The sequence below is a fragment of the Dicentrarchus labrax genome, unplaced genomic scaffold (assembly GCF_905237075.1).
Source record: "Dicentrarchus labrax unplaced genomic scaffold, dlabrax2021, whole genome shotgun sequence".
In the NCBI taxonomy this organism is placed as follows: Eukaryota; Metazoa; Chordata; class Actinopteri; family Moronidae; genus Dicentrarchus; species Dicentrarchus labrax.
The window spans coordinates 21,045,557-21,058,046 of NW_026136704.1; the positions used below are offsets into that span (position 1 = coordinate 21,045,557).

General features: G+C 43.3%; 1 protein-coding gene across 1 annotated transcript in view; it reads left to right on the top strand.

Annotated features, from left to right (window-relative positions):
* Window positions 1-928: 928 nt before the first annotated feature.
* map3k10 (mitogen-activated protein kinase kinase kinase 10) overlaps window positions 929-12,490 on the top strand; it is a 34,387-nt gene continuing 22,825 nt past the window's right edge. The window contains exon 1 of the mRNA XM_051397077.1: window positions 929-3,917. Within this exon, the coding sequence (XP_051253037.1) occupies window positions 2,918-3,917 (1,000 nt within the window). The 5' untranslated portion in view covers window positions 929-2,917. The remainder of the gene's footprint in view (window positions 3,918-12,490) is intronic.

Genomic DNA, 12,490 nt, shown 5'->3' on the forward strand with positions numbered 1-12,490 from the left:
TAAAAGCTGTAAAAAAAAAAAAAGTCTTAATTGTATTTAAGTACGGTACTTAAGTAAATGTACTTAATTAGTACTAATTTCTAACATTGCATATTTCTGAAAAAAGACACTGACCCGCTACTAAATACTTTGTGTTTCACCTATTAGGCACCAGGGGGCAGTGTAGCTTAATCAATTGATGGGTGTGAATACTACCACTGACTGTATATTGTCTGAATAACCCATTGATTATTATTATTATTCCATATTATTATTTTTAGATGGGCATTATTTATGTATTCTCAGTTTTAATTATACTCACTGTGATCCAACAACTTACTGTGTCTGTGCACAAGACCCTCAACCATGCAATCTTATGCAATGTCAATAACAGTTATGACATTATTTCCCTTCACTTTATGCTCTTCTTGCATTCAAAAAACACCCCACATGTTTGCTAGGCAATTATTTCATTAATCTAATCTTGGATTCACTGTTCTTAAACTATATGAGCCTCAAAGTCTCCTTGAGCAACACTCTCCCAACAAAGCCCCGACTATGTGACGAGGAAACTATTCTTTCCAGTGAGAGTAAAGTTAGTATTACTCTATCACTGTATCACATTATCACAATGCTAAATGTTAGTCTTAAGGCAACAGGGCAATGCACTGTAGCAGAGAACAAATTAGGCCTAACTACATCTTTAATCCCCCTTCCTTATGATTATAATATTGCCAGTTGCTATCTAGTTATATGAGCTGTCAGAATGATGTAGGTCAGCAGGAGATTCCTCAGAAACTACATTACCCACAATGCAACGGCCCTCCCTCACACTCCAGCAGAGCAGTCTCGTTTCCAACAGAGTAGTGTCCTCCCCTCCGCCCCGCACGGCCGAGCTGCACGCATGTGATGGGCATAAGTGCGCACACAGGCTGCGCACTTCAACCATCCCTGTGTGTTACAGATCAGCGACAGAGGGAGCGCTTGTCCGCGGCGTATGCGAACAGCACCCCGGTGTATTTGGATGCAAAGTCAGCCCACAGACTGACAGCTCGCTGCTCGAAATGTCACGTCTGGGTTGTTTTTTTTTGTGGAGAGGAGAGTTAAAGCCTGTTTGAGTACGATGGTGCTGCGGACAGCTGGCTGAGCAGAACCAACAAGGACTCCCCGGAGGCGTTTTTCATTTGTCGCCAAAATTGGGTTACTGACCTGGATGGTCCCTCTTCCTCGGATGCAACCACACGCCCATGCGACGATGTCGGTGGATGTTGCTGCCCTCAGTGTCCAGGTTAGGTTACAGTAAACGCGAATTGTTTACGTATTGAAATTGCGCTGTTAGGGGCGGAAGACGCAACCAGGGACTGGATACCAACAACATTTAGCACGCATAATAATACGCGTATTGTTATTATAATATCAGTAGTAATTACTATTATTATTAAGACAGTTTGTCTCTATTGATGAAGGAAACATGGAGCCGAGGGAGATCTATTCATTGCCTTATTTCATCTCGTCCACTCGGATCAGAGATTGTGTAAAGCTGCAATGGCTCAGTGCAAACCTCCGCTGACAATATTTTCCACCTTGTTGCCACCGTGTGATGGTTTCTGTCTTTCCTGAAGAAATCGTGGACATTATTACTACTTGATTGATGATCTGAAACTAAACATGCGTGCTCTCGAGGCAGCAGGATAATGATATATGCTGGCATCCCTTTACTGTCTCCAGTGAGGAAGAGTTTCTCTTCTAACCGAGGACTCGTCTCCATCACAAATGTAGCCCAGCAGAGGCGACTGAACCAGGCCGCTGCACAGAGACGGAGGCGGGTTTGTTGTGCTCAGACTTGGCTGGATGCTGATCACGGTGCCACTTTACAGCTCTGTATTGAATACCTGCCGATCAGCCGTCTGTTTGTTTCTGTAATGCCCCAGCTGTCTTAAAATGGATGTGGTCTTTTTGAACAAGGCTATTCAGGGACGTTGAACCGGCTCATGAGTGGACATGCATGTAGGATTTAGCCTGGACCGGCTTGTCTGGATGTAGGGCGCATATTCGCGGATATTTTCCAAACACGGTTTAGAGAGAGAAAGATAACAGCCCGTGTTCATGGAGATGGCAGGCGGGGGAGGTGCATCTACACTGGGCTGGATGAGAAATAATGAGGACCCCTGCACAGAGGATTTCACTCAGCTTAAACACAGACTGCGGTTTCTATCGGCAGCCTAAATAGTCCATACTAAAAATTAATCAGTTGTGGTTTTATTATTGCCTATGAGTGTCTCTGGAGCTCCCAGAGTCAAGACACTGTTATCAATGGGCTGATATTTACTACTGAAGAGGTTATGTATTTATTAGGCCAGAGGATTCAAAACTATAAAGGCGCAACGAGCCCAGAGTTTGAAGCCTGTTTACATTTAACAGTAATGTAGAAAATAGTTTTTAAAAGTATGTAACTATTCACTGCTGGCAGCAACTGAGAGACCTGTTAGAGAAATAAAGTCTGCAATTAATTTCATAATTCACTCACTGATCAGGAAGTCATCAGACTGAAGGAATCTGAAGGATTTGATCAAACCTGCAGCTGCTGATAAACACACATCTCCTGTGAGAGTCTGTGGCAGCTTTATAAGGGAGCACATTGTGGAAACGGTCAATTAGGTTTGGGGGGTGGGGAGGGGGGGCTTACACATGGATCTGCTCTGCTGAGTGTCATTGTTTGACCTGATGTACATTGTCCTCGAATGAACTTGCCTTTGGGAATACATGTTACTTACACACTGCGTAGCAACAGCACAGCAGCAACCGGTGACAGGGTTTGGCACAGTTTCAACAACGAGATGTGGTGATGGGGGAGAGCAGTTGCAGCTCTCTGATCCTCTGATCCCCTCTCCCCCCTACTGGTGGTCGAGGACACCTCGACTCTGTCAATGGGCCCTGTATGGATTTTGTGCCTGAGTTGACAAAGGGCAGACCTACAGCATCAAACAGCCGTCAGGCTGCCATGAACCCATACGGCAGAGCGAGCGGCACAGCAGCCCCCCTGTCCTGCACCAGCTGTGGGGGCTGCTGCTCCCCGCCTCCCCCTTGCCTAATCCCGCCAGGGCCTCCCTCCTCTACTACCTCCTCCTCCATGCCCCCGAATATGACCCCTCCGCCACCGATGTTTCCAGCGCCAGTCGTGCAGGTGGAGAATGGTAGCAGCTGGAACTCCTCCACCATCTCCTTCTCTGGCTCCCCAGACTCCCACCCTGGTCACCGCTGTGGGGCCAACAACCCCAACCCCTACTGGACGGCAGTGTTCGACTATGAGGCCACCGCAGACGAGGAGCTAACCCTGCGGCGCGGGGACCTTCTCGAGGTTCTCTCCAAAGACTCCAAGGTGTCTGGGGACGAGGGTTGGTGGACGGGCAAGATCCAGGACAAGGTGGGTATCTTTCCAAGCAACTACGTCACAAAGGGGGACCCTGCCAACTACCAGCAGCTGGCTGCAGGAGGGCTGGTGGCAGGTGGGGTGGGTGATTGCCCCTTGGAGATAGACTTCTCAGAGCTGCTCCTGGAGGAGGTGATTGGAGCTGGTGGGTTTGGTAAGGTGTACAAAGGAGTATGGCGGGCAGAAGTAGTAGCAGTAAAGGCCGCCAGGCAGGACCCCGATGAGGATATTAGTGTGACAGCAGAGAGCGTACGACAGGAGGCCAGGCTGTTCTGGATGCTCCGTCATCCCAACATAATCGCCCTCCGCGGGGTCTGCCTGCGGGAGCCCAACCTGTGCTTGGTGATGGAGTACGCCAGAGGGGGGGCACTGAACCGAGCACTTGCTGGAAAAAAGGTTCCTCCGAGGGTTCTGGTGAACTGGGCGGTCCAGATTGCGACGGGGATGGACTACCTGCACAACCAGGCGTTCGTACCCATCATCCACAGAGACCTCAAGTCCAGCAATAGTAAGTACTGCAAACAAGTGAGACTTAAACTCTGTGTAAATAAGCAAATTATATAATGTCTGATTCAAGACTGGTGATAATATTATGAGAACTGAAGAGTTGTTTTTATTAACACATAAGCTAAATGGCTCGAAGGAACAAGGAGAAAACACAGAAAGAACAGAAACTCTCAACTCTCTTTTAATTTGTGCTACTATTGAATTATATTACGTTCCAGTGAAAGCTGCGTCTAGTCTACACTCAAATAGACAAAATACAACAATAGAAGCATGAAATGTTGAAAACACCAGAATATTATATTATAATATATTATATTATGTATTATATTGGACTTTTTGGTAAGTGTACCTGATAAACTAGTAACTAAGTGTATTTTTTCTCCACACTTATGTTTATGAACAAATTAGGGTAACAACTGTATTTTGTTCGGTTGCATAGTAGATCAGACAAAAGTGTACTGATGCGAATCTGATTAGGCTATATATAGGCTGTTGCCTATAGTAACAGTGGTATCAGTGATTTTTTTTTATAAATTCAACTCAAACACAGCCTGAAGGAAATTACATTAGGAGAAATATGTTCATTCACTTCCTTGTCAAGCGTTAGATACGAAGATTGATTGCATTTTTATGTCTGTCTGGTAAATATGAAGCTATATCCAGGAGACAGTCTTTTAGCTTAGCACAAAGACTGGAACCAGGTGGAAACTGCTAGCCTGGCTCTGTCCAAGTGTAACAGCATCAGCCTACTATCACTTCGCTCTTTAATTGAGTGCTGCAGGGAGGACATCCTTTTGTAAGCCAACCCAGAAGTTAGCATCGTCCTGGTTCCTTCAACACAAAGCCAGTGGGATATTTCCATTGGATCTTGGATTATTTAATCTCAAAATCTGTGAAGCATGTGTTAACCACAGACCTTAGTTCAGGCCTCTAACCAAAAACCCTTTGACTTCGAGGCGAGGGTACCAGAAGTGCTAAAATGCAAACTCATCTCCAGGTTTTAGGACTCATTCCTGTGTAAATGACATTGGCTGATGTACTAGACGATTTCTTGGCCGCTGTTTCCCCCCCTGAGTCTTTGTGCTGAGCTATAAACTAACTACGTCCTGGCTATTGCTTCATATTATTAACTATTTCTTTAAAATTCATTATTTTATAAAACTTGAAAACAGACCAGAGAACTCAAATAAGAGTAATATTAGTAACAAATATAAATGATAAACCTTTGCAGAAGAGCATATTGTGATTCGTTGCTGCATTGATTAATTGTCCCACTTCTGATATCGACATGTTTGCGGTCTAGATGTCCCCTATGTGGTCACATCTATTATTTTCTCTGGCAAACACGAAATCCACTGGGACATTTACAAATCTACAAACATTCTACCTTCTCCTCATCATTTAATGACATCACAGAAATGTGATTATCAAGTGTTGCCATTGAATACCAACATACAGAGCGTTTTCTGGGAGCTGACACTGGATGAGAAACTTAAATTGAGCCCAGCAGGGAGGCCTAAGTCTTGGAGAGCTGGTCTCCTTCTGCCATCTTTTCCCTGTCATCTCTCTCTGCACCTCCTCCTGCTCTTCATCCTCCTCCTCTTTCCTCCCCTCTTCAAGGAGAGCAGTTCTGCTCTGCAACTCACTGTGCTATTTTTGGTCCTTTGTGCTACTTGCTGTTTAAAGACGCAGTTGCAGTTGTTGGTGCATCAAAGAAATAACGCACAACGACCATCTAAGTGCATCTGTGTGTGTGTGTGTGTGTGTGTGTGTGTGTGTGTGTGTGTGTGTGTGTGTGTGTGTGTGTGTGTGTGTGTGTGTGCAGGTCAGACTGTGTGTGTTTATCCCAAGAGTCATGAGTGATGGGGGGAGGGAGTGTACAAATATGGGTGGAGTGTGCAGGATGCTGACTAAAGGCCTTTAAAGAGGGAGACAGCAGAAGTAAGTGTAGCTGCTGATCTGCCGAAATGTCTCCTAATCTTCAATCCCTCACTTCTTATTATTTTTGAGTCTCTCACTTTTCTACCATGTCTTAAACATGCATACCCTTTTCCCATCTCTCCCTCCTCCCGGCGCGGCTCTTACAGTAACGATGGGGGATCAGATGCGTATTGGACAGCAGAGCCTTGGCAACAACACCATAACGCTGCCTTCTCCATGGTGACATGGGCACTGCTTCTGTGTCACTGAGTCATACAGCTGCTAGCCGCTGTCAGCTGCTGCGCAAAATGTCAGTCCCCCAATTTAGAGGATTGTCTGTGCGAAAATAGCAACTGAATAGATGCCGGAATGTCTCAGAAAGGGCTTGGGACCGGTTTTCTCTTCTTACTGAAAATGTGTGGGTGCTAATCTTTAAGTATGTGATTAGACTGTGACTCACACCCATACTGAGGGATGTTTGCATTAGCCTGGTGATGCCCAGAAGGGTGAGACAGAGGCAGACGAGAGAGGTAGTGAGTCCAAAGATTGGGAGAATACAGTATTCAGATCTTTTACTTAAGTAAAAGTATCGGTAATATAAGCGGACTATAAGCCCTGCATTCAAAATCTGACTTAAGTACAAAAGTATTAGCATCAAAATATACCAAAAAGTTTCACTGTACAGAATGGCATATATTACTGGATACTGGATTACTTTAAAGCAACGTTATGTAAGATTTGGTATTTGTTGCGATTTAGTGCCCCCAGTTGCGATACTGTCGTAAATATAGACAGCTGACAGCTAGACATCAAGAAAGTGCAACAACACAAGACTTTGTGTTTTCTTAGCTTCCTCCGTCAATGTCCTCTTCGGTCTCTTTTCCTCTGCCAAGTCCGCAGATGCTTCTGAGCCCAGTTACAGTGCCTGCTCACCCAGCTCTGGTTCTGGCACGACACCCGCGCTGCTCCCCATCAGCCTTCCCCACTGAGCTCTGAGCTCCGGGCAGCACGGAATAAGATAACTAACTTACTTTTATCAACTAGTAAAGTTTTCTGTTTATCAGGAAATCTATAAATGTGCAAGAGTTGAGTTGAGGCGGAGCAGCCGGAGGACATCAGAGGGAAAACCAGAAAACCTTATCTTTATAAAATATGATCCAGTTTCACCAAAATCAGTTACGCACTCAACCCAACCCGAAACCAAAATTTACATAATGCAAGAACAGGCATATGGGTGTAGTAGTAATGACAGAAGCTGTTATTTTAAGGTAGAAAAGTTACATATTGGGGCTTTAATGTTGCAGCTGGTAAACGTGGAGCTAATTTCATATACTGCTGGGTAGAATACACTAATACATAATGATTTATAAGTTTATATCTGTATTCATAATCTAAATCTGCATTATATTAGGAGTAAATGTAGCACAGTAAAAAGTACCATCTGAAATGTAGTGGAGTAGAAGTATAAAGTTGCATTAAATGAAAATATCCAAGTAGAAGTACTGGTAGTGAAGAGCGACAGGGTGGAATAGATCAAGTTGAGGAGAGAGAATAAGCTCGAGGACCAGAGTGAGAGAGGAGACTGATGGGAAAGAGCAAGAGAAGGAGAACGCGGGGGATAAACAGCGGTTCATCTCAGTTTAGGGTTACACCTCAGCTCATTGTCCAGGTGCGCTGGTCTCAGGTGTCCTCTTCAAACCGCCGACCACTTGGCATCACTGCGGTTACAGAGCAGCTCAGGCCCTCGAGCTTCTCGTCTGTCTTCCATCAGCCGGCTTCTGCGCTCAGTAAACAATCTTCCTTTTTCTCCCACAGAAGAAGAAATCATCAAAAGCAAAACGTGACACTGCTCACAGAGTCAACGCGCGTTTGAAGCTTCACTAACATTTTACAACTCAGGGATTTTATTTCTGGCTCACTCACATGCTTTTCATCTAATTTTATCTGAGCCAAGTTACAGTTTTTGGGGTTTTTTTGTAAGGCGTGTCCTTGCGTGCGTGTGTGAGAGTGCGTTCTGTGTTTTAACCTGCTGAGTGTTGCTGGCCCTCGGTGGTGAGTCAGTCTGTGTGACGTGGATAATCTGATTACCGTGACCTCCTTAGAGTGATGTCACAGCATGTTTGTGGGTTGGCAGGTCATCGCCCCCCGTGGTCACGCCTTACCTGTCGCTCTGATCCTGGATCAGCCTCCAGTTTCTTGAAGCATAGGGCTCTGGTCCTCCTCGATTGGCTCGACTGACACATGGGATTAAAGTGGAAACAATGGAAAGATTCACAGGGCTCTTGATCACTCTAAGCATTGTGTATTGATACACGATCGGTATTATAGTGTGACACAAGGCCTGAAACTTCATTGATTAATCTGTTGATGAATTTTTTTATTATTTGTCCAAAACCCAAAGATATTCAGTTTACTATCGCAGAGGATTATTAAATCAGTTCACATTTGAGAAGCTGGAACCAGTGAGTTTTTGGCATTTCTGATTATAAAAATTACGTTAACGATAAATTGATTTAAAAAGTTGTTAGCAGATTAAGTTAGTTGACTCATCAATTATTCGACTGAGTCTACATTTTATCACAATACGCTGATTTAACCTAAATACCTTTTTAGAAATAATTTTAAAGCTGCATGACAATTAATTAATATGTCATGAGTAAGAAATTAAACCTATAACTAATAATGATTTCTTTGAAGACTGCTGTGTGTAAATGTCCTCTAAGAAGCACCAGTAGTCATCGTTATAGTTAGTCATTTCAAGGCCCAAAAAAATTAAACTTGACCATGAAAACAGTCCACGTCACACAGTCCTAATTTAAGTCTACTTAAATTTACATTTAATTCAACGTTGAACAAACTTAATCCACTGATGAATGCTGTGTAATTGAATAAAAGCTCCAGAACAACTGAGTGAGTGTGCCTTTAGTTGAGATTGTTTTGTTTCTTCGCCACTGACAGGATGTGAGACTGAGTCATGGTCCCTTTATTGATGAACGTGTACGTCACGGAGAGTTACTGACACTTTATATAGAGCTCTATACAGAGGCTGTGAGTCAGGTAAGACAATACAGGTGAGCTGACCACCTGTTGCTACCTGCAGCAACACACAGCCTGTGTACAGTAAATGTCATATAGTTGGACTCTGTTTCACTGTGGACATTTATATACATACAACATATATCTAATATTTGTTTTTCCACACCATAAGATGCCTCCGCCTTAATTCAACACTTCTTGAAACAAATGTTAATATAAGTGGTCTTTTTATGGTCCCAGATGAAGCTTCTGTGAGATTTAACTCTGAGTGCAGAGGCTAATAGAGACACACAATAAAGACAGAGTAAAGTTGACATTACCTGCTGTTTTGACTGCTGTAGCTTCAAATGGAAGCCATGTTTACACAGTAAACAATCGTCTGAACAGCGCACTCGAAGCAGGCTTGTCGAGTATGCTGTTTGCTCATGGAGTATTTCAAGTATAAAGCAAGAAAAGGCGAATTAATTCAATATAAATGCTATTTCTTTGAGCTTTTCCTTTTGAATTTTGGTTGACGCGTTCAACAACCACGACATCAACAACAGCACTACAAATAAGTGAGGTAATAGCTAGTTAACCGATTAGCAAAATCGAGATATGGCAAATAGCCGCCGTCATTGAAAAGCCTGCGTCTGGCTCTGTGTGTGTGTGTGTGTGTGTGTGTGTGTGTGTGTGTGTGTGTGTATAAGAGTGAGTCTGTTGAGGAAAGGATTAGAGTGGTGGCCAGTGCCGGCTGTTAATCCCTCTCAGAGACAGAGCGGTGGAGGCCGAGACTGTGACTAACTGGAGTGTGAGCTAGCAATGCGACAAAATACAGAGGACGAGACTGCTAAAGCTAACGTTAGCTTGTTAAGACGTTTGACACATCTGGTCTGAATTTAAATCGCATTGCACAAAGAAAGGCCAATAATGGTATTAAAAATAAATATAATTTAATATTTTCCGCTCATTCTAAACGGCGTGAATACTACAAACTCGGAAACACATTTCTCCGTGTATGGATATATGAATAATGCCAAAACAAAGTCTAACTACGCTTACAAAGGATTAGATGTTGCCAAATATTTACAGACTAACAGAGTTAATGCTTATCAAAAAAACTTCTAACTACATTTGCTGGATCATAAAACAAACTGATGGTCAATTGCAGACAAAAAGATGCTCACACTTTACTGTTAGCTTCCGGCTTATTGTATTTAATAAGTAGTGTTTAAATCTAACTGAGATCTTCATCAGGCTTTGTTAAATGTTTTGCTAAATGTTTACACCCACTAACTGTTGGTGGAGCCAAATGAACTGACTGACAGCTTGCTAAAATAGTAGTTACGGATTTAGAGGAAAATAAATAATGAGATATAGTCAACACATCTGATCAAAAGAATGTACAGGTAGTGGTTTTAAAATTACATTTCACAAAAATACGTAATAACATTTGTAGGCCACCTCAGCTTAGCCGCCAGTACTTCCTCTAAGGATGGTTATTGGTTTAACCACTTGTGCTTCGGACACCTTTAACCCTGGCAAGATGGATTCTGCCTTGCAAGGTCAGTCTTTACTAGCTAGATGTTTAAGGTTTAATGGTGCAACCAGATTTAGTAAATCAACAGTTTAAAAGAAGTCACTTGTTGCTAACTAAAACTTCTGCAACCCAATCCTGATCATTACATACCTGCATATTTACAGTATCACTTTCCTGTCTTATCTTTTATTGTTGTTCAATTTATGAACATTTTAAAGAGAAAACTAGGATTTGGACAAGTGAAGGGAACATGTTCACCTCATCCCAAGTGTAAATTAGGCTGCAGAATGATTACCGGCTGGTTTTAATTTCTGTGTTTTATTGAGTGTCTGCAAGCTCGGTGCGTGTGCAGTTGAGTATGTAGGGCTGTGTGCGTATGGAGGTCGGGCAGCAGGACATGCTGGCGCTAGGGCAGAGACACACACGTGTACGCACTCTCACTCATGTACACACTGCAACAGGGCAACAATGACCCCATTCTCACACACCAGTCCAAGACAGAGCGAGAGCAGGGCTCACAATGGCAGGAGTCACTGCAGGGGGGGGTGGAGGCGAAGGATGGGAGATAGTGGCAGCGAGGGGCAACTGTAGGGCATGAATGACAGAGCAGAGAGATGGATGGAGGCAAGGCAGGATGGGTAGAGGAGCAGAGCAGGAATGCAGTAGCTGTAGAGAAACCCCTGGAGGCTCGGTTGGGAGAGGGAATGGGGAGATGGATGGGGGGAGGGAGAGATAAAGGCAGGAGTATGGAGAAGTATAAGGCCAGTTTGAGAGGAGGTCAAACCATTCTTCTTTCTCTCAGTGAGCTGGCTACAGATTAAGGCTAACAGTCTTGATGGACTGTTGGCTGCAGTTTCCCCACTGTCAGTGTCTGTCTGTACTGTAGGCCTCATTATACCAATACACTTCAAGTTCAAGTCAAATGCACAAATTATGGAACAACTGCAACCATATGAGCACCAGCATGTGCAGGGTTTGTAAAACTGTCCACAGAAACTAATTATTTATAATAAATACACAACGTTTCCAAATTGCCTTTACTGAACATAAAGTGGTGATAACCTAACTTTCATACCATTAGGTCAAAGTTTTAATCCGTCCAATACTTTGGTTTGGGACCAAATATCTGCTGTACTTTGTGTTTAGTGGTTACACACAAATGTTGGCATGTTTTCACCCTGACCTAAAGGAGCTCATTGGTGCGACAGATTCTAGTATCACCAACTTAAGTGAGTTTTGGTCAAAAAGTCAATTTGTCCGACATCAAAAGAGCGCTGCTTTGAATGCCGATTCTTTCGTAAAATACATGTTTTTTGTGTATTTTGACGGCAGGAAAGGATGAAGTCAGACATTCAAACATTTGTTGTCATGGTAACAGTAATAAAGATGTGGCTAATGTTGTGTAATGGTCGCAGCTTGGTTAGATTTAGGCGTCAAGACCACTCGATTTAGGAAAAGATGTTAAAATAAGTAGGTTAGTTACATCAGTTAAATAACTTACAGAGTGTGTATTTTTGGAACAACAGAGGATGGCACCAAACTAAGATCTGAACACAATTAATATTTTATCTACTAAACATCAGCATGTTAGCATAGTCATTGTGAGCATTAGCTTTTGGCCTAAAGCACCATGAGTGTGGCTGTAAAACAAGATATTCACCCACAACGCAGTCGCTCCCAGAATCACTGAGCAGTGATTGTTTATGCTTTTCTGGGAGTGATCTCTTGTTGTGTTTGTCTTATGATGACGATATCAACTCAGACCAGACATCTATTTTAATGTTGAGCTTCAGTCCACAATAGGGTTAATTTTTCATCATCTCAGACGTCAAATGTGGGTAAAAATGTGTGTCAGCTCATGATCACTGAGGCAGCTGCAACAGCAGGAAGAAAAACCCAGAGAGAGATTGAGTTCTCCGCTGACAGTAGCCTCATCAGACCAGAATGCAATGCCACCTCAAGACATGACACACGTTGTATAAGGGGTTTATTTTTATTGCAGTAGTGGTGGACTGAAGATGGAGGTTGAGGGGAAATTATTGCACTTGATACCAAACTAAAAGTCAGGCTGACGGCCCAGTGAAGAGTATGAATGTGTG